This window comes from Ahaetulla prasina, chromosome 3 (genome assembly GCF_028640845.1).
Source record: "Ahaetulla prasina isolate Xishuangbanna chromosome 3, ASM2864084v1, whole genome shotgun sequence".
Lineage (NCBI taxonomy): Eukaryota > Metazoa > Chordata > Lepidosauria > Squamata > Colubridae > Ahaetulla > Ahaetulla prasina.
The window spans coordinates 170,810,439-170,833,544 of NC_080541.1; the positions used below are offsets into that span (position 1 = coordinate 170,810,439).

Consider the following 23,106-nt stretch of genomic DNA (forward strand, 5'->3'; position numbering starts at 1 on the left):
ATAATAACCAAGCGTTAAAGAAAAACAACCATATAAAATGAATGCAGCTCTAAAACCATTACTTTAATCTTCAAATTACACATTAAGATGCACATCCTTATTTTGGTGGGTTATATTTTGCTGGTAAACTTTCAAGCTAGGTGAATTCTGCAATTTCTACCTTTTATTGGAAGCAGAACAGGAAGATTCCAGCTTGGTGTTAACTTTTGGTGCTGATTTGATTAAAATATTTTTAGTTTTTTAAATATATATATATATTTCAAAAAATGTGAAACACACTGATTTTGGCACACTATTATACTATTGCATTGTACGTCTGCACATATAAAACTGATTGCATTGTACTGCATAGCATAGATATACAAGTTTCTAATGAATCAACTTGCATCATGGAGAAGTCTCTTAAACCAGAAGGATATTACAGTAAGGAACTGCTTTTCCCACATAGATCCACCGTACAGAGAAGCTAATGGCACGCAGATAATGCTAAGTTTTTTTTTTCTTTCTGGAAAAGAAATCCTATTCTAAAGAGTATTTGAGCATGATCAGTGTGCTATGTGAAATTAGTCAATTAAAATTAGTAGTTGATTGCCAATTATTCTCAGGTAGAGATAGATAAATAGATAGACAGACAGACAGAGAGACAATAGGGTGCCTATTATTAATCAAAACTAATTGGCACAAGAAACAAAACTCCATATAATGGCCATCTTATCAATACCCTTATGTTTTATCTCCTGAGGTTAATTTATAGATTGCTCTCTAATGCTTTGACAACCTACCCTGAATTCTTTGATAGTCATTTTAAAGTCATTTTCCTTTCTTTTTTTATAGGAGAAAACAGCTGCGTTTTGAAAAGAATGAAAAAAAAAATCTGCTGTACACTTTTTCCTTGTTTCAAAGTAAGAGATGTTTACATCCTTTGAATGGTGGAGAATGCAATTTTGATGAGATAGCCAGGAGCTGTCTTAACTACACTCTTCCATAATTTAGCAAGACACTCTTTGTATTCTCTTACCTTTATGGTTTTGGTCTGGAGTCTGAGTCCATTTAAAGTGTTAATGGCTTTCTCTGCATCCTTTGGATCAATATAGTTAACAAATCCATACCCTAAACTCTGCCCTGTTGAAACATAAGAAACAAAAAAAAAAAGGACTCAGTATTCTTTGTAGCACACATGTACGATTTCCAAATGGGGGAATTAAAGTTCTTTTCTCTGGTACCATTCTTAACCTAAAAAATTCATCCCAATCCAGAAAGCATACCTGTACAATCTGAACTCTTAAAAATTAACATTTTTTAAAAAATAGCATGGGACCTTTTGTGTATGGTAATGCTGATTCTTCTACATTCCACAGGGGAGTTAAAACTGAAAACTGCATGAATTTAAAAAATACTTAAGTGATCACTCTTATTAAAGCTTTTTTGTATCTGAATCACATTAAAAGAACAGATGACAAGAAACAGGTAGCAGCAGGATTACGTGCATAAATTCATTAGCTGTGTGATATTTTAATTAGCAGACAGAATTAAAGAAATGGTGGTACAGCAATGCAAGTTCAACTGAAAATGAAAAAAAAAGTTATGCTTATACCAGGCAATCTTTAAAAGCTAAAATCTCACCAATGAAAACATGGAAGAGTTCTGTGTTTCCTTAACCTTCACTGGCTTTTTAAAATTTAGAAAATTCATATACTGTCCCTCAACAAGAAAGCAATGTACATAAACAAAGCAGAACATAATTATCAAAAGTCAGAAGATGAAAAACTAAAACGTAAAAGCCAACAAATTAACTGCTGCTTTGACAACGACAACACAAATATTTAGATCAGAAACATTAGAATATTATGTGCCAGCATAGCTTATCTCTGCACTTTGTTCAGGAGGTGAAATAGCAAAAAAATGAAACAATAAAATTAGTTTTGTATTTAGATGATAAAAGCTGTTTTGAGCAGTCCAGACAATTTGAAGAGCTTTTGCTTTATTGGTAAAGACTGGATTTAGATTTTACTGGTCATTTTTATCCAGAACCAACAACATAGTTTGGTAACATGATCTAATTACGAGATTCACACAAATATGGGTTCACCTTGGCTCTGTAGTATATTGAGAAAAATTAACTAAGAAAAACTGATCTCACCATAATTTTCCCTTTGCTTTTTCTCTCACATGTGCTTACAAACTATTTGTTTTAGAGTGTATATCAGCACATGCATAATTACACATTAATTTTTCCTTCTGTTATCTCAATATGCTCAGTTTTGAAAAATGATAATAGCTCTATATCCACATCTATTCCATCCTTCCTGAGAGAAATCCAATAATTTCATATTTATTCATATTTACAATTTGGTTTTGTTTAGCAGTTTTTAATTCAAATAATTCCACCACCGGTTCGCCGAAAATGTGAGTGCATGCATGTGCATGCAGCTTCTGCACATGAGTGCACACAGCTTCTACACATGCCCATGGCTTCCGCACATGGCTTCCGGGCATACGCAGCTTCTGCCATGTGGCGAGGCTCAACTGAGCAGCCTTTCAGGGCCTCCTCCCCTCCATCTCTGCTCTCCGGGGCAGCAGCTGCTTCTCTCTGCACTGCTGGGAGAGTATCTTGTGCAATTTAGCAGCTGTGAGCCGCCGCTTCCCTCTAAGTCCCATGATGGGACTTAGAGATAAGCGGCGGCTCACAGCTGCTAAACTGCACAAGACACTCTCCCAGCAAGAGCAGCAGCGGAGAAAAGCAGCTGCCAACCTGGAGAGCACATGAAGCGTCTCCGCGAGCGACGTTCAGCTTGGCAAAGGATGGAAAAAGTGGCTGCAAAGCTCCACTGCAGCGTTTTCCGGACAGGACTTCTTACAGGTAAGAAGAACCATCTGGTCCATTCCCAAACCACTTTGACCCTCCTGCTTTTCCTCATGGGCACTTGCCACTGATGTTAACAGTGTAGGATTCTGCTTAATAGAGCGCAGCCATAAGCATATTTCCTGCATTTTCTCTGTAAATAGTACAACACCATCTGCTGCCATAACGTCTCATGTGGTCAACAAAGGAAACACAACATCTTAATGACATATAAAGGCTGCTTGACACTTTTAGTGGTTGGCCAGCATTCAGTGCCATATAGTGCTACTGGGCAAATCATTTTGTAAAATTTTGATTTTAGGTGAATTGCCTAGGCCTATCACAGAGCACAATCGAGTTATCTCCTTCCCATGCAGCCAGATTGCATTCACCCTCACATCTATTGCTGCTTCAGCACTGACCTGAATGATGAAAGTGCTTGGGCTAGTTTAGATACTCAGTCTTCTTGATAATGAAGCTCAAATTGAATTGCGCCCCAATATCAAGTACTTTCCAGATGGTAGCTGAGAAAGGATCTTATTGGCAAAAAGCAAAACCCAGGGGGAACTGTGATGCAAGTCATGTGATGTATCCATGACAACAATAAACTGCAATGGCAAACCTTGTACACACCAATCTTCACAGGAAAACTGTCAGAAAGACCAGCAGCACGTGATATTCAGCTGCTGGTATTAACATACTGTATCTTTTGGAGTATAAGACATACTTTTTCCCTCCCTAAAAGAGGGTAAAAATTTGAGTGTGTCTTATACACCAAATGTAGCCCTGCCCACCCACCAGCCCCCACCCTTCGGCCTTCGCGGGTTCTCTCAAACGGAGCTTTTGGAGGCTCAAATGGAGAGGCTCTCAAACAGCCTCCAAAAGCTCTGTTGCAAAGGAGCTTCTCTTTGCAAAGGCAGCCTGTCAAACGGAGCATTTGGAAAGTGAAAAAGCAAAGCGCAGAAGCCAAAATGGCAACCCGGAACAGCTGCTGCCTTGTCGGACCAGTTCCACGCTTCCCCTGCTATACTCACTGGAGCACCCTGCGACGATCAGCTTTATTTTTGAAGCTGCGTATCTGCCCCATCGAGTGCTTGCTCGCTCACAACCAAGTTCACCTCTGGGAACAGCTGATTGGAGGTATTCTGGGAGGCTGATCCACTAGCCAATCAGCTGCTCGTGCTGAATCAGGCTAATGTGCTGAAGCTGACCAGACTGTTTGCTAAGAACGCTAGCCAGATGAATACCAATGGATGCTGGTAGGCAGAGGCAGATTTTTTTCTTATTTTCCTTCCCTCAAAACTAAGGTGTGTCTTATACTCCAGAGCGTCTTATACTCTGAAAAATATGGTAAATATTTGGCTAGATCACAGAGTTGTGGTGGCACAGTGGTTAGAATGCAGTACTGAAGGCTAACTCTTTGCTCACTCCAGGGGTTCAATTCTGAGCAGCTCAATGTTGGCTCGGCCTTCCATGCTTCCAGGTCAGTAAAATGAGGACCCAGATTGTTGGGGGCAATGTGCTGACTCTGCAAACCACTTAGAGGGAGCTGTAAAGCACTGTGAAGCAGTATATCTAAATGCTATTTAGATATAATGCTTCAGATATTTGGACCTGTTTTATGAGTGGCTTTGGCGTACCACAGTCACATGGTACATACTGTATCAGCTAAAGTGAAACTCACAAAAAGGCCACGGAATTTCTCAGGAGTAACAGTGTGAAATCCTGTTACAACAGTGAGGGCTGAAATAAGAAAGGACACCAGTGTTTTAAGTATTGTGGTGATCCATTCTGACCCCTTCATTTCATGGCCAGGTCTTTTGAACTAGAAGACCTGGCTTTACAGAGATTTTCTATCTCCAAGATGGTATATTTCCACACTTCCACTCGAATCCCTCTGGTTCTTTGCCTGACTTTTTTGACATTTGACTTCACATTTTACTCTTTATCTTGTAATTTTAAATCGGCTTACTGATTTCCCCCCAGTGAAAATAATTAGAATTTATTGTATAATAACATACACATATACATACTGTACATACATACGCATGAACATACACAGAAATACACTAAATGCTTTGATTGCTTGTGCTTAAATGTGCTAATAAAGACTATTACAATTACAAGTGATTGCTGTGTGTGACAATTGGGTTCAATTAACATGCAATTTTGGCCAATGTCTGTAGACCTCTTGGTGTATACGTAGTAAGAGATTAAATGTTAAGAAACTAATGTCTTGTCTCAACTTCTTCCTTAATTATGGGAATAATAATAGTACATAACATACAAAATACAACAACAACAACAACATACAAAATAATATCAATCATACACTGAAAATTATGATCACCTTATGAAGAATACGTGGCGTAAATTATGCTCCTAACGCCTCTGACCCTTCTATAGGTCACAATGGCAAGATAGATGGATCTACAGAATTTCTAAATTACATTTCTAATTTCTAAATTAACAAAAGAATATGTAAACAAGACAGAAGTTTTGACAGATCCACTGTATCAGAAAAGGGTTAGACAGCACCACCACCAGATGGATTCATAACTGGCTGACCAACTGCACTCAACGTGTAGTCCTCAATGGAACTACATCCACATGGAGGGAAGTATGCAGTGGACTACCCCAAGGCTCTGTTTTAGGCCCAGTACTCTTCAACATCTTCATCAATGACTTGGACAAGGGGATAGATGGGGAACTCATCAAATCTGCGGATGACACCAAGCTGGCAGGAATAGCCAACACTCCAGAAGATAGGCTCAAGTTACAGAAGACCTTGACAGACTTGAACATTGGGCGCTATCTAACAAAATGAAATTCAACAGTGAAAAAAGTAAGGTTCTACATTTAGGCAAAAAAACAAAAAACAAAATGCACAGGTACCGTATATGTGGTACCTGGCTCAATAGTAGTACCTGCGAGAGGGATCTTGGAGTCCTAGTGGACAACCATTTAGATATGAGCCAGCAGTGTGCAGCAGTTGTTAAAAAAGCCAACACAGTTCTGGGCTGCATAAACAGAGGGATAGAATCAAGATCACGTGAAGTGTTAGTGCCACTTTATAATGCCTTGGTAAGGCCACACTTGGAATACTGCATTCAGTTTTGGTCACCGCGATGTAAAAAAGATGCTGAGACTCTAGAAAGAGTGCAGAGAAGAGCAACAAAGATGATTAGGGGACTGGAGGCTAAAACATATGAAGAACGGTTGCAGGAACTGGGTATGTCTAGTTTAATAAAAAGAAGGACTAGGGGAGACATGATAGCAGTGTTCCAATAGCTCAGGGGTTGCCACAAAGAAGAGGGAGTCGGGCTGTTCTCCAAAGCACCTGAGGGTAGAACAAGAAGCAATGGGTGGAAACTGATCAAGGAAAGAAGCAACTTAGAACTAAGGAGAAATTTCCTGACAGTTAGAACAATTAATAAGTGGAACGACTTGCTTGCAGAAGTTGTGAATGCTCCAACACTGGAAATTTTTAAGAAAATGTTGAATAACCATCTGTCTGAGATGGTGTAGGATTTCCTGCCTGGGCAGGGGGTTGGACTAAAAGGCCTCCAAGGTCCCTTCCAACTCTGTTATTATTATTATTATTATTATTATTAAATACAGGTTTACCATTCAAAGTTACAACAGAATTGAAAAAAGTTACTTATGTCCTGTGTTCAAAGTTATGACTGCCATACCATCCCCATGTTCATGTGATCTTATTTTTGGCACTTGGCAACTTGTTTGTATTTACAACCAGTTGCAATGTTCCGTGGTCATGCCATCATATTTTGTGACTATTGAATAAATTGGATTTGTATTTACAACCACATGAACTGTTTAACAACTGCAATAACTCACTAAACAACTGTCATAAAAAATGGTTGCAAAATCAAGTCCGGTTATGTGATGACTTGACTTACTATTGCAAAAACTCTGGGCTCAATTATTAGTCATAGACCACCTTTATTGAGAGAATAAACTGGCCCCAAACCAGAGAAATAACAATGATCTAACTGAAAGTAATGAGACATGTTATTTACATTTTAAAATGGGCCTTTAAACTTTTTCCTTAAATTTTATTTTAAAAAATCTCCAGAAACCAGATGTAGTGTCCCTTAGATATGACACTTGCCATCCTTTCCCAAAAAAGCTTCAGAAGTTTTAATGTTATTTCTGAAAGTGTTTGTAGCTACAGTCTAATTTTGGAACATATATTTTAGTTGTGTTTGCTGAAATTATTAGTACATTTGCCTAAATTATTGGTAATTGATGATAATCATATCAATGCTTTCTTATTAACTTGTTTTATTCCCATCTAAAATTGAAAGGAAAGGGCCAGACTGAGATCAGCTTAATTCTTGATCATTTGTCAAGTTAAACTGTTCCCAAAGAGCTTCTTCACATGCTCATATATATTTATGTCTCTATCTTTCTATAGCTCTGAGAGCAACATGAACACTGTGGTATATATCATATTCGAACGTAGTAATGTATCAGTAATCTCAAGCTTCACATAAAACTGTTTCTTTCTTATCTCTTTGAGCTAGAAAAATCTCAGGCCCTATGATCTCCCATGTAATCCTGACTTCAACTTAGATATCATTCAAACTTTTAACTCAAATAACTTTCGAGATTCAACTTGGCTCTGTATTCTGCTGCTTGCCTCCTTCATTTTTACACTTAGTAGGGAGCTTCCAAAATAAAGCAAACAATTTAATTTCTATTCAGGAAAAAATTTCACATGTCCTTTCTTAGGAAGGAAACTGCAGGCTGCTGGAGGAAGTGAAGAGCACTCAATCTTCTGAAATATTTCTTACTCACTTAGAGGTGAAAGTGAGTTAGGGGAAAAAATATGGATTTTGCACTTTTGAGACTTATTTTTTCTCCAACAAAATCTGTTTGACTAGGGCGCCAGATAGATACCATACAAGCCTTCATAATCATATTGCCCAAACTGTATTTTCAGGTATCTGAGTGAGTCTGAGAGAAAAAGTGAACGAGCAAAAGAGTTAGAGTCTAGGAGTCATTCTGCTGCCAAGTAAAATAAAGAAGGTGGAAGGTGTCTGAACTACAAATTAACCAAAAAGGATAGAATTAAATACACCTCTTTCTTCTTTATTCTTGTAACTTTCATATAGTTTAATTATCTCTTAATCCAGTAGTTGGTTTCAAATTTTGTTTTATTATTTTTATTTTATTTTATTATTTAAATTTGTATACCGCCCTTCTCCCGAAGGACTCAGGGCGGTTCACAGCCAAGTAAAAATACAATACTATAAATACAAATTAAAATACAGTTAAAAAACTTATTAAAATTGGCCAGAATTAAAATTTAGAACTAAAACCCATTAAAACCCATTAAAACCCTAACCCAGTCCAGCGCAGATGAATAAGTAGGTTTTAAGCTCATGCGAAAGGTTGGGAGGTCCGGAAGTTGACGAAGCCCTGGGGGGAGTCCGTCCCAGAGGGCGGGAGCCCCCACAGAGAAGGCCCTCCCCCTGGGTGTCGCCAGACGACACTGTCGCGCCGATGGCACCCTGAGGAGCCCCTCTCTGTGAGAGCGCACGGGTCGGTGAGAGGTATTCGGTAGCAGTAGGCGGTCCCGTAAGTATCCCGGCCCTATGCCATGGAGCGCTTTAAAGACATTCACCAACACCTTGGAGCGCACCCGGAAGGCCACAGGTAGCCAGTGCAGCCGACGAGGATAGGTGTCACTCGGGAGCCACAAGGCTCCTCTATCACCAGCAGCTGCATTCTGGACTAACTGTAGCCTCCGGATGCCCCTCAAGGGGAGCCCCATGTAGAGAGCATTGCAGTAGTCCAGACGAGACGTCACAAGGGCGTGAGTGACTGTGCACAAGGCATCCCGGTCTAGAAAGGCGCAATTGGCGCACCAGGCGGACCTGGTGGAAAGCTCTCCTGGAGACGGCCGTCAAATGGTCTTCAAAAGACAGCCGCTCATCCAAAGAAGGTGGAAGGTGTCTGAACTACAAATTAACCAAAAAGGATAGAATTAAATACACCTCTTTCTTCTTTATTCTTGTAACTTTCATATAGTTTAATTATCTCTTAATCCAGTAGTTGGTTTCAAATTTTGTTGCTACCAGTTTGCTCGCGTGCACATGACACTTCTGCGCATGTGCAGAAGCGTCTGGGCAGGTGGAAGGAGCCTCTCACTGCCGCCGCAGTGTTCACCCAATCCGAGGAAAACCTACCTGTTCACCCAATCCGAGGAAAACCGGTAGCAACCTATCACTGTCTTAATTTGCTAACTGCAATAATTTGCTAACTGCAGAGTAAAGCTGTAATTGAGATATTTTTGTTCAAAGTCATAGGAGATACTAAAATGTTAATAAACAATGAAAATGTTGCTTAGATAACATTTCATTTTTATTTTCACTAGTAAATATCAAACTCATTACCTCTTCTAAAAATCTAGGATTATTAAGCAAGTGCATTGCGACATAGGTACAGAATTATGATTCTGAGATTTTACAAGTTATTTCATAAATTACAGGACCGAGGATTTATGGAGAGTTCCTTTTCTGTACATATTTAAAGGGGATGTACAGATAACACTGACAACAAAGATTTTGCTTACAAAACACTTTTGGGGGTTTCTTATAGATTTTTGGCTGCTGATCACAAAAATAACCTGTAATTTTACCTATTACATACTGTTTCATAGAACCTTTGTTTTTACACAATAGCAATGTACATGTTGAGTATGCTGCACACATGAAAGAAACATACAAAAACATGAAACCATTACCAAAGTACAACTACAACATTTGTGGAGGTTAAGAGCAATGGCCCCGATGCTTGGAATGCAACTTGGATATACCAAATACTGTTGCTATCCCATCCCATGTGGATGGGATAGCCATGCAAAAGAGTCATGTTGCATTACATTACATAAAAAGAAATGGCCACTCACCAAAAATGTGATTCCAGAACAAAAAAAAAAACACACACATGGCACATGAACTACTGACAAAAATATTTTTGCTTCCACTTCACATAAAATTCAGACTAATGAAAAATTTCATGAAAGTGATGAGCAAGGAAGGTGAAGATTTTTGTTGAGACAGATGTTTCCAAGAATAACTGATTCCAAGATCAAGGAAGGCATTTTTATTGGTCCACAGATCAGATACATCATCAATGACAAGCAATTCAAAAATCTGGGGCCAGAGAAAATTGCCTGGAAAGCATTCAAGGATATCATCAAACATTTTCTTGGCAACTACAGAACACCAAACTGCATTCAGTTGGTTGACAAAGTTCTTACAGCATACAAGACTATAAAGTACAACATGTTATTGAAGATTCATTTTTTGCATTCACACTTGGATTTCTTTCCCAAAAATCTAGGTGCAACAAGGGACGAACATAGTGAAAGATTTCATCAGCATGGAAACACTTTTGGCGATGTTGAACTCATTGCAACATGTCAGAAATATGATATTAAACATTTAATAGTTATTAAAAGTTAATTTCATATGTCTCAAGATTCCTACATGATGCAGTCATTTTGAAATTATAATTGTGTTCAGTTTGAAGGGGTCTATCATAATCACTAAAAGTTTTTCAGAAAGCAAAACCTTTGAAAAAAAAAAGTTGTCCAGTATAAAGTGATATACTCTTGGGCAACGAACAATGGTAATGTAAGGTTGAAAAGATTCCAGACACTGTAGGCCTCCTACAATATAATGGTTGATACATTGTCAGGGTTCCAAGTAACACCCCCAACGAAATCAAACTCCGAGGGTTGAAATTCCTCAAAGCTAACTTAGAGATGTCATATTGGCATATCTGGGAAAACCCGAATCTGAGAGCTTCTGGGTTTTCCATACCCAAAACAAAGTTCAAGACCTTGCCCCTTTCCCACATGTCCACCACACATCCAATCATGTACAGTCTGGAACAGAAGATATCTTCCCATTCTTCTTAGCACAGCTGCAGGGCACCTTGGCCTTGACTTTCTATAAAGAATTTTGTTTTGACTACATGTCTTCTTCACTCTATACTATCCCGCATCCCAACTTCTCATGGTAGGACTTGTGGCAGGCCTAAAGCCTGAAGGCACAAGGGTAGAAAATGGCTTCCAGGTCTGACATACATTTTTAAAATATATCTTTTAAATAAGCTTTGGGGGAGTGTATTCTCCACATTAGCATTGAATACAATGAAGGTGAGGAAAAGGAACAATTAACCCTTTCTTAAGAAACAAAAACACTAAGTACACATATGGCTCTGAATTTGGTTCCAAAATCACAATGCTTTAAGGAAAAAACATCAATATCAATCAGTATTCCAATATTTGAGGGGCTATTATAAAGGAGAGGAGGTCAACCTATTTTACAAAGCACCAGAAAGTGAGACAAGAAACAATGAATGGAAATGAAAACAACCAAAAACATTTGGAGCATCATTTGAACATCATCGGCACTGAAAAATTTCCATCAGTCAATTGCAAAAGGCAGCTTTACTTTGAACAGTTTACCTTCTATGATGATATGTTTAACACCACCAAGCAACAGCTTGGGAAGTACCCTATCTATCTATCTATCTATCTATCTATCTATCTATCTATCTATCTATCTATCTATCTATCTATCTATCTAGGCTGTATGTATGTATGTATGTATGTATTTATGTATGTTCCAGCATAACTCTGGAACGTCTCAAGCAATTTCAACCAAACTTGGTACACAGATGACTTACTCCCTGGAAACAAATACTGTGGTGGTAAGATACCCCTAATACCCCTTGGTATATGTGTTTTACTCGGGGTGTGTGTTCTGTTAAGATACAGCCTGTTGTGCCTTAAAATGGCTTCTACTGCACTGCCTTAAAATGGCTCCTACTGTAAAGCACAGTGGAGTTGCCATGATAACAGCGTACCCTCCTGGCACTGCCACAGCCGGCCAGGGGTCAGGAAAGAAGAAGGAGGGGGAGAGAGGGGAAGAGAGAGATACACACAGAGAGAGGGAAGAGCCAGTGATAAATAAATACCAGGGCAATGCAAGTGTCAGTGTTCCAGAAAACCCTTCCTGCAGAAAAAGACTCCGAAGCCAACATCTTTCAAAGTTCTTTTACTAGCATAGGTAAACTGGCACAGTTGGATGAAAACCGAAACTGGGGATTCCGGTTCCTCCCTCAGTAATACAAACTCCAAGATCTCCACCCTCATGACCCCTCTGCCAGTCACATGCTCCAATCCTCAACCCTCATGTTGAAGCATCACTCCAGCCACTCCTTCTTCAGATGCGAACCCAACCTGACCTTGACCGGCAGGAAAAATGTTGTTATGTCTCATCATCCCTTGTACAACCACCCTCCTCCCCTCCTTTCCCACAGAGAATGTGCCAGCATGTGGAAGCCTTCAGCCTAGTATGGCTTCCAAAGCTGACAGCCAGGTTATCAGCTAGTAGGTAAATAAAAATGCTGAATCCACTATTGCAGTGTGAAAACTCAGAACCATTCACTATTCTTTGCACATATTCCACACATATTTCATTTTACCTATACAACTACAGCAAAGTTGTAAGAGCTGTTCTTTCCAAAGGTACAGCTATTTTAGGACTGTTCTTCTTGGGAATAAATAACTATAGCTACAATCCAAGGCACTGTGATTTGGGATTAGTTTCCAATGAAATGAGGGAATATTACTATTGAGTAAAATGCAATGAAAATTAATTTATGCTCATTAATTATCTTTAAAAAAACGCACACTAATATTTTTTACAGGGTAATTATGAAACAGCAATGCCGAAGAGAAAAAGAGAAAAATGGAACAGGCCTAAGAAGAATTGATATGATAATAATAATGAATAAGCATTCAAACATGTCACTATATTAGGAATGAATTATAGAACTGTACAATTGTAGAGTTGACAAAAGGATCACAAAGATCATCTACTCCAACCTTAGCAACATGTGATAAAACTATTTATAGGTGGTGCTTGACGTATTACCACAAATGGGACCAAACTTTCAATTGCTAAGCAATGCTAAGTAAAGTGTGAGGCAATTGCTTGCAGTCCCAGTTGCCATTCTTAATCAAATCCCACACTTGTTAGGCAAGGCAACTTCCTACTGGCTAATCACAACCAAGGTCAAGGAGCAAACTGGCAAAAAAGCTGCAACTGGCATAAAAGCTGTAAGTGGCAGGCTGACAGGTAGGTAAGTAGCTGCTGACAGGTGGCAGACAGAGTGAGCGGGTATATGGGGGTGGGTTAGGAAGAGTGTGTGGAGGTGCGTGAGAGGTGCTGTGTGGGGAGAAAAGAAAGGATGAGGGAGAGGTGCCATATGGGTTGGGGAAGGTGGAGGGAGTAAATAAACTAATGAACTACATGAACGCCTACTAGTACAGATGAACCAGCTACTAATAGCAACTCTCACCCAGACTGGTTAACACAGGAAAGGACAGTGCTAACCATCAGACACCCACACAAGGGAACACCACCATCGAACTGTATCATAGCTGCCAAGCTATAGGACCACATGGGTAAATATACGAGCACAGGTCAGAAGGGCATTGAAAACAACACCACAGGCTCAAAACACCAGTGATCATAAAAAGATCTCAAGATTCAAGGTTTAGAAAGACCAATCTGAGAACAGCTCGGATTAATTTCAGGAAATCAGTTTCAGGTCGTATCAGTGGGCCTGCAAGCTCAGCTCCGGTGCACATGTGCTCACCGGTCAGCTGATTTTCGGGCCTTCTGGGCCCACTAGAAGTAGGAAAACCGGCTGTTTCCTTCCTCCAGAGGGCCTGGGGGGGGGGTGGCGAAGGCTCGTTTTTCTCTCTCACCTGGCTCCAAAGCCTCTCTATGAGTCTGGGAAGGGTGAAAGTGGCCTTTCCCACCCCCCAGGCCCTCCGGAGGCCAGAAACTGCCCGTTTGTCAACTTCCGATTGGAAACGAAGTGACATTTTTGCTGTGCCCAGCCTCCAGAGCCTTTTTAGGAGTCTCTGGAGGCTGGGTACAGCAAAAAACATCACTTCCTGTCCAACTGGAAGTTGGCAAACAGGCAGCTTCTGGCCTCCGGAAGGCCTGGAGGGGGGGAAGGCCATTTTTGCCCTCCCCAGACTCATAGGGAGGCTCTGGAGCCAGGTGACAGAGAAAAACGAGCCTACTGGGCCATCATGTGCCAGGGGGAGGGTGGGTCACACACACATGCGCGGGGTACATAGAATTATGGGTGTGGGCACAAACACATGTGACACGCCTCTTCGCATGTGATGGCAAAAAGGTTAGCTATCAATGGCATAGAGTATCCCAAGTCTAGATGGGAGATTCCACAGAAGGTTGTGGAGAATAAGAAGGCTACATTTCTGTGGGATTTCCAAATCCAGATAAACTGGTAGGTACTGGCCAATCAACCAGATATCATGATAGTAGATAATGACCAGAAGACATCGGTGGTGATAGATGTGGTGGAGCCAAGTAACAGCAACATCATGAAGTACTCATCTCAAATGATCTAAGCCCCAGAGCCCACTGTAACAGCATTGCCAAAAAGGCATTAAGAATTGTTAACCTAATCTTGTGAAGCTTCTTCTCCGGTAACATTGTCCTGCAAACTAGGGCATACAAAACCTTTACCAGACCAATTTTTGAATACAGCTGATCAGCCTGGAATCCACACTGTATATCACAGATTAATAGAATTGAGTGGGTCCAGAGGTATTTCACAAGAGGAGTACTTATTCTGCTCACAATAGAATCCCTTACGCCACCAGGCTCGAAATTTTGGGCTTGGACAACCTGGAACTATGCCGCCTACAATCTGACCTAAGCGTAGTACACAAAATTGCCTGCTACAACACCTGTCAATGACTACTTCAGCTTCAACCTCAACAATGCCTGTACCAAGGCTCTGTGCTCTCCCCACTTTCCTTCTCTCTTTATATCAATGACTGCATCTCTAATATTCAGTTAAACTACTGAAGTTCGCAGATGACACAACAGTGATCGGTTTCATTCGAGACAATGATGAATCCACATACAGACGGGAGGTTGAACAACTAGTCTCGTGGTCCGACCAGAACAATCTGGAATTGAACACACTGAAATGATGGTAGACTTTAGGAGAAACCCTTCCATACTTCCACCTCTCACAATACTAGACAACACAATATCAACAGTAGAAACCTTCAAATTTCTAGATTGTACCACATCGCAAGATCTAAAATGGACAGCGAACATCAAAAATATCATTAAAAAAGCACAACAAAGAATGTTCTTTCTGCGCCAACTCAGAAAACTCAAACTGCCCAAGTAGCTGCTGATCCTGTTCTATAGAAGAATTACTGAGTCTGTCATCTGCACCTCTATAACTGTCTGGTTTGGTTCTGCAACCCAACAAGACAGACACAGACTTCAGAGGATAATTAGAACTGCAAAAAAAACAATTACTACCAACCTGCCTTCCATTGAGCACCTGTATACTGCACGAGTCAAAAAGAGGGCTGTGAAAATATTTACAGACCCCTCACATCCTGGACATAAACTGTTTCAACTCCCACCCTCAAAACGATGCTATAGAGCACTGCACACCAGAACAACTAGACACAAGAACAGTTCTTTCCCGAATGCCATCACTCTGCTAAACAAATAATTCCCTCAACACTGTCAAACTATTTACTAAATCTGCACTACTATTAATCTTCTCATCGTTCCCATCAACCATCTCCTTCCACTTATTATTGTATGACTGTACCTTTGTTGCTTGTATCCTTACGATTTATATTGATATTGTTTCCTGATTGCTTATTTATACCCTATGATTATCATTAAGTGTTGTATCATTAAGTGTTAAATTTGTACCCTATGACTATCATTAAGTGTTGTAAGTGTTGTATCTTGATGAAGGTATCTTTTCTTTTATGTACACTGAGAGCATACTGCACCAAGACAAATTCCTTGTGTGTCCAATCACACTTGGCCAATAAAAAATTCTACTGTATTCTATTCTAAACCTCAACAATACATGGGCAAACAATAGATACAAACTCAAAATAAACCGCTCCAAACTCGATTGCAGAAAATACGACTTCAGCAACAGAGTGGTCAACACCTGAAATGCTCCACCTGACTGTTGTTACATCCTTTAACCTCCACAGCTTCAACCTTAAACTGTCTACATCAGCCCATTCCTAAGGTCTGTAAAGGGGGTGTGCATAAGTGCACCAGCATGCCTACTGTCCCCATTTATTTATACTCATTCCTTGTTCGTGTCCATGTTTATACTTATAATTATTATCTAGTACATGATCAAGAAACTAACTAACTAACTAAAATATCTTCTGCCAGATCTGATGGGGTAGACAAATGGGGGGGGAAAAAGTATGAGGAGCTGGAAAAGTACCAAGACTTGACCGTGGAACTAGAGAAGAGGTCGAAAGGCCAAAGTGTCCCAGTGGTGATAGAAGCACTTGGGACTATGACTCCTAAACTGTAAGAGTGGCTCTGACAGACCCCAGGAATAACATCAGACCTCCGTCCAGAAGAGTGAAGTATTGGAAATGGGGCATTGGACTTACCTGACACGCCCTTTCTCACGACGGTGAAAACGGCAGTCAGGATGATGGGGTTTGCCTGTCCGTCAAGCTTGAGGACCGAGTCTGCAAACTGTTTAAGCCCTCCAGTTTTTGGCGAAGGGACTATTGCAGACTGACGTGTCTTTCTGAAATGATAAAGAGTTAATGGTTGCCCTCCCCCTCGGCTGGTGGCCGGCCCACATAGGGAGGGGCTGACTGCCATTTTCACCGTCGTGAGAAAGGGCGTGTCAGGTAAGTCCAACACCCCATTCTCCACTCGGTGAGAAAGGGCAGTCAGGATGATGGGACATATCAAAGCTCGTTGTCCATTCGGGTGGGAAGAAGCCGGCCGCCGATGTACTATGCCTCAAGAACTCGTTGTAACACCCTCCTGCCAAATGCTGCATCCGACGAAGCATAGAGATCCAGCTTGTAATGTCGAATGAAAGGAGTAGGCGTTGTCCATGTTGCAGCTCTGCAAACCTCATGTAAGGGAGCTTGAGTAGTCCACACAGCCGACGTGGCAGCACTCCGTGTGGAATGTGCAGTTATATTTGAAGGTTGAGGAAGGGATTGAAGAATGTATGCAGACGCAATAGTAGACCTAATCCACCTACCAATTGTTGGGCCAGATACCTTGAGGCCCAAGAAGGCAGGAAAGAACGATACAAAAAGAGCTTCCGTCTTTCGGAAAGATGAAGTGCGTTGTAAACAAATCTTGATAGCTCGGCGAACAGCCAATGTGTGCCAAAAAACTTCTAGGTGATGAGACGGATTAGGACAAAAATTAGGAAGAACAAGGTCCTGTGAGCGATGAAAGAGTGAATTGATCTTAGGCATGAAGGTACAGTCAAGTCGTAAAGTGACCCTGTCCGGGTGGAAAGTACAGAGGTCCTCACGGATGGAGGGTGCGGCAAGCTCTAAAATGCGTCGGGCTGGTGTAATGGCAACAAGGAAGCATACTTTCAGAGTTAAGAACCTCAAGGAAACATCCCGAAGAAGTTCGAATAGAGCCTTTGTTAAGACAGAAAGGACCTTATTAAGGTCCCAAGATGGGTATCTGTGAACCATAGGAGGGTGCAGATTCGTGGCTCCACGAAGAAATCTGCGAATGACTGGATGAGTAGCCAAGGAGTCTGGTGTGATACAGTTGAGGACCAACGAGATGGCTGCCACCTGACGTTGTAGAGTGTTGGAAGACAGGCCTGAAGTTAATCCATCTTGTAAAAATCCGATGACATGAGGTACTTCTGCTTGTGTAGGAGGCACAGCCCTCCTGCGGCACCAACGAACAAAACTCTTCCAAGTGGTTTGATAGATTCTGTTAGTTGAAGGACAACGAGATGCCTGGATGGTAGGGATAGCTGGAGGCGGAATGTTAAAGCGAATCAAGATGTCCCGCTCAGCCTCCAAGTGGTTAGCTGAAGCCATTGGGGCTCCGGGTGGAGCAGGGCCCCTTGTAGGAATTGGATCCTGTTGTCTGGGATTCTCCAGTGCTTGGTCACTGATAGAGCTAGCAGGTCCACAAATCATGGCCTCCGAGGCCAATGGGGCGCGATGAGGATCAACTCTGCTTTCTCCTCTAAGAGTTTGCGAATTACTCTGTGTATCAGTGGAAGTGGAGGGAACGCATAAAGCAGGCCCAGAGGCCATGGAGAACGTAGAGCATTCACCCCTTCGGCGCTGGGGAAAGGGAATCTGGTGAAGAACCGTGGCAGTTGGTGATTGGTCTCTGAAGTGAACAGATCTACTTCTGGAGCGCCGAACTGTTGAGCTATTTCCATGAAGAGATCCGGAGGTAGGCTCCATTCTAACTGGTCTATTCTCTGCCTGCTGAGAGCATCCGCCTGGATGTTTGCAGCTCCTGAGATGTGATCCGCACGGATGGAAAGAAGGTGATGTTCTGCCCATTGCCCTAGTCTGAATGTCTCTCTCATGAGTGATTTTGAATGAGTCCCTCCCCACTTGTTGATGTGAGCCTTCGCAGAGACGTTGTCTGTGAGAATCAACACATCGCGTTTGGTCACCTGATTGCTGAAGTGCAGAAGAGCCAGATAAATTGCTCTCAATTCTAGCAGATTGATGGCAAGAGTCTGTTCTTGAGGAGACCATGTGCCTTGAGCCATCAGAGGACCGAGATGAGCTCCCCACCCCATGAGACTCATGTCGGTGGTGAGAGTGAGTCTGGAAGGTTCCCTGAACCTGCTCCCCTTGGAGATGGTGTCGGTGGTCCACCAATGAAGTGATGATTGAACCGACTGTGGGAGATGGATTCATGACAGAGAAGTGGCTAGGTGTACGGGAAGAGCATCCATTGCAGATCCCTGCTGTGGAGGCGAGACAAAGGTACAATTCCAAAGGTAGAAACCATTTTTCCCAATAATTGGGAAAGGGATTTAAGAGATACTGAATGAGCCCAAATGGTCCGTTCTGCCAATTGTTTTAGGCTAGCTTGGCGCTCTTGTGAGAGGTAAACCATGGAAAGGTTAGTGTCAATTTCCGGCCCCAGGTGAAGTAGTTTAGTAGAAGGTGATAAATGGCTCTTTTCCCAGTTAATGGAAAATCCATGTGTTTGGAGAGTTTGAATGGTGTAAGACAGATCAGAACGAGCTGTCTGGTCCGAATTAGATAGGATAAGGATATCATCGAGATAAAATTGAATACGGATGGGTTTAGAGTGTATGTAGCCAATTAAAGCTCCTAAAACCTTAGAAAAAACTCTAGGGGCCGATGATAACCCAAATGGCAAGGCCGTATATTGGAAATGGTCGCCCTTATAGGCAAATCGGAGAAATTTCCTATGTTCCTGAGCTATGGGTATGTGGAGATAAGCCTCTGTGAGGTCAACAGATGATAGGAAATCACCTGGTCTGATAGATTCCAAAACTGATTGAAGTGATTGCATTTTGAATTTGTGGTATGAAACGTAACGATTAAGTGATTTTAGATCGAGAATCGCCCTCCAACCCCCCGAGGATTTGCGCACTATGAATAAGCATGAATAAAATCCTTGTCCTCGTTGGAGGAGAGGAACACACTGAATAGCACTGATGTGTAAGAGATGGAGGATGGCGTCCTCCATTACTGCCCGGTTAGATCTGTTTTGAGATACGGGACAGGGTAGAAAAATCCTCGGAGGGCTATGAACAAGCCAAACCGAATTGTGTGTCTTACCCAAGCATCAGAAATGGAAAGATCCCATTGATCGGCAAAATGAATGAGTCTGCCGCCAATGGGAAAAGAAGAAGAAGGGGAACTATCTACTTCTACGAAATCCCCTGCCCCTGCCACCCCTGAAAAGTTTCTTGGGGAGAATTTTGAAATTGGATCTGACCTGTCCTTCCTGGGAGAAATTTCCTCTGGATTGAAAGGGTCTGTGAGCTCTAGATTGATAGAAACTGGAGTCTGATTGCCGAAAGGACTGTTGACGTGAGTATGATGAGGTTCGAGCTTCTGAGCGTCTCAAGAGGGAAGGCAGAATCTTTCGTTTGTCGCAGGTTTCAATGAGAATGGGATCCAAAGAAGCACCAAACAGTTTGTCGCCCGAGAAGGGGGAAGAGGCTAGCCTCCATTTATTTTTGTTATCTGCTTGCTAATTTCTTAGCCACAATAATCTGCGTGAAGTGGTGAAGGAGCCAAATCTGGTAGCATTGAGAGTAACATCAGCAGAATACTCTAAAGCTGTGATAATTTTGTTGAGGTCTTGGTGAGACCTCATATCAGTAGAAGGTGTTCTCGCCTGCAGTTGTTTAAGCCAAATGATGGTAGCCCGGTTGAAAAATGAGGCAGAAGCTGCTGCTCTGACTGACTAAGCTGCTGCCTGGTGCCCTTTCACTAATACTTTCTCTGCTCACTTGTCCTCTGGGCGGAGGGATTCTTCAGGAGGACCCGTGAGATGCGTGGAAGACGACAAAGCAATAATAGGTGCGTCTACTGTGGGAACCTGAAGAAGGTTAGACATCTCTGGTGCCATACTGTAAAGACGTTTGTCGATATTGTTCGGATAAGGACCGGATCCTGGGACAACCCATTGATGCTGTACCACTTCAGTGAAAAGTTTGGGTGCGGGAACCATATCAGTGGAGGTGGTTGGCTCTGAGAAAAGTGAACCTGAGGGACCTTCCCCTGTGAGATTGCGGTTCTTAGAAGTTGATACATCTCCTAAGCCAGTAGAGACCTGGGCTTTATATAGGAGGGATTTAAAGAGGTGAGTTTTCAATAGGCCTACAAATGCTGGCTGGTCTGCTTCCAAGCCCTCATCCTCCGATAAAGCATCATCTGGAGGAATGCCTTCATCGAATAAAGATTCTTGATCTGAATGATCTGGTGACTGGGCCCCCCCATGTTCTGAGATAAAAAGGTCTGGTCTATGGAATTCTTGGCGTGCCCTGGCATCCGAAGGGCCAGGTGTCGAGGTCTGGGGAAAATATTGGGTGATGCTAGATCTAATGGCCTCTGCAATGAGAGCACCAAAGGCTGGAGGCAATTGAAGGTTGGAAAAATCTCCTTGGGGAGGGAGAATTATAGAAGGACCCGGGTTGGCAGAGACAGGAGAGTCCTCTGTGTGATCCCTAGGAGGGAGATGGGACATCCCTCGGAAAAGAGAAATAGTGTCAATGGCAGGTTCCACCCTAGAACCATTAGGTGACCAGTAAGGAGGAAGAGTAATAGGCACACCAGGCTGAGTAAGAGGTGCCATTACATCTTGTGCTCTGGTGAGGGAGGTAGATGCCACCTGGGTTTGTTGTTGAGCTCTGGTAACAACCTTTTCAAGGGCCTGGTGTCGCCTTGCTTCCTCTCTAGTGGGTGGAAGGGGAGGGTGTTTAGGGCCGTTGCCCTTCTTAGGGGCTGTAGAATCAGATGACCCCTCTAGGGGGTCCTGTAGATGGCGTCGTTTGGCTGTAGCCTTTCGGGGTTGAGGCTGGGACTGGTCCGCCATCTTGAAAGAATAAAAGGCTCATAGTTTGGGAACAAAGTGAAAAACCCCTTTGTAATGGCCCTTAAGGAGGTAGAACGTGTAGAAAATAGGCTGGTCCTCTGAAAAGAGTATATCAGCCGAAATAAATCTGGGAAGTAGAGAAATCCGATCAGCCAGAAGAAGGGGCGATTTCCAAAATGGCAACTGGAATATTTTGGCACCAAAACTACCTCCGTAGCAATCCAAAACTCCCAGAAATAAGGCTAGCAAAGCCACCGCCCAAATAGCCAACAAGCCACCCGCAGCAAAAGCGATTTATGGGCTTCAGAAGTTCTCCGCTTCTTGCTGAGTCAAGCCGCTGGAGCCAGGCAGCCGCGAAACGCGATCGGCAAGATAAGCGCCTCTCAGCTGATCGGGAAGAGGCGCGCGTGCTGCTCAGATTTCTCCAATAATGCAAGCAAGTTGCAAGCGACCAAAAGAACTCCGGCGTGCAGACAAAGTCTCCGGAAGAATGCAGCTTGCCCAAGGCAAAAAACCCACTGCTTTTCGGAGCTGCCAGCCGGCAGACCGATGCCTGTCCACGGCCTTCAGCAGTTTCAGACCTAAAAGTCCTTCACGCTGGAATGTAATTTGTGAAAAAGGTCCGAAATGATCAAGGAAAGGAAGGAGTCCAGAAAGACACGAACGTCCAGCTTGGGACCGAGTAAAAAGCTGGAGCCCTGGAGGAAGAGGCGGGGCTTAAACAGTTTGCAGACTCGGTCCTCAAGCTTGACGGACAGGCAAACCCATCATCCTGATTGCCGTTTCTCACCGAGTGGAGAATGGCTAAGATACTACACAGGACCCTCAAACTCCTAAGGACCTGTCATTGAGGAAAACATAGATCATCCGTAGGGATGAGAAGGTATTTTTTAAAATTGAAATGAAAATGGACACCCCACCCCCAGTAAAATGACAACAATTGTGAGATTCTGGATTTTAAAATGCATAGATGCAGCAAATAAGATTTTCTTTCTCTCCTTACAGAATTAAGAAGCACTAAAGTGTAAATAAGTTCATGAAATATGTAATAAAATGGAATTTTTTAAAAAAAATCCTTTACACTGAATATGTCAACTAGTAATTCAAAAAGGAGCAAGAATTATTCTTTGCTAAAGAATGAGGGAATTACATACCACTGAATTAGAAAACCAAGTAGCTCTGTTTAGATTCGAGCTGGAGCCTTTTTCCCTGTGAGCTTTGCTTTTGTTGACATTCTAAATTCAATCAATTCGTCTCAGCCACCTTTGTTTATCCATAGATGAACAACAAAATTAAAACTGTTACAAATACAGGCAATTTCAAGACAATGACTGGAGTTTTCCTATGATCATACCCTATTTACTATTAAGAAAATAATGGAAAGAATATTGAGAACATTTAGGTTGCAGACTTTATAGGTTCCTGGTAGTCATTCATAATCTCTATGCACTTCAGGAGTGGGCAGATTTAAATCTCTCTTTACCTATTAACATTTCCAAACCTCTAAAACAGTGATGGCTAACCTTTTTGCTGTTGTGTGCCAAAAGCATAGGGAGCGTGTGGAAGGCAGGGTGCTGTGTGCGTGCCAACACCCATAATTCAATGCCCCTGTGCCCTGCCCCCACATGCCCCGTTTTAGGCTTAGCAGGCCTCCCTGAAGCCTCTAGAGACCAGAAATAGCCCATTTCGACTACTGGTAGGCCCGTTTTTTCGCCTTCCCAAGGCTCTAGAGCAGTGATGGCTAATCTTTTTGCCATTGTGTGCCAGGATGGTGGG

The 23,106-nt window shown here is 42.2% G+C and overlaps 1 protein-coding gene across 1 annotated transcript in view; it reads right to left on the bottom strand.

Moving 5' to 3' along the window:
* Window positions 1-23,106, bottom strand: part of ELAVL4 (ELAV like RNA binding protein 4) — a 108,631-nt gene that overhangs the window by 22,198 nt on the left and 63,327 nt on the right. Inside the window, exon 3 of the mRNA XM_058176186.1 lies at window positions 1,019-1,122. Coding sequence (XP_058032169.1) covers window positions 1,019-1,122 — 104 coding nt within the window. The remainder of the gene's footprint in view (window positions 1-1,018; window positions 1,123-23,106) is intronic.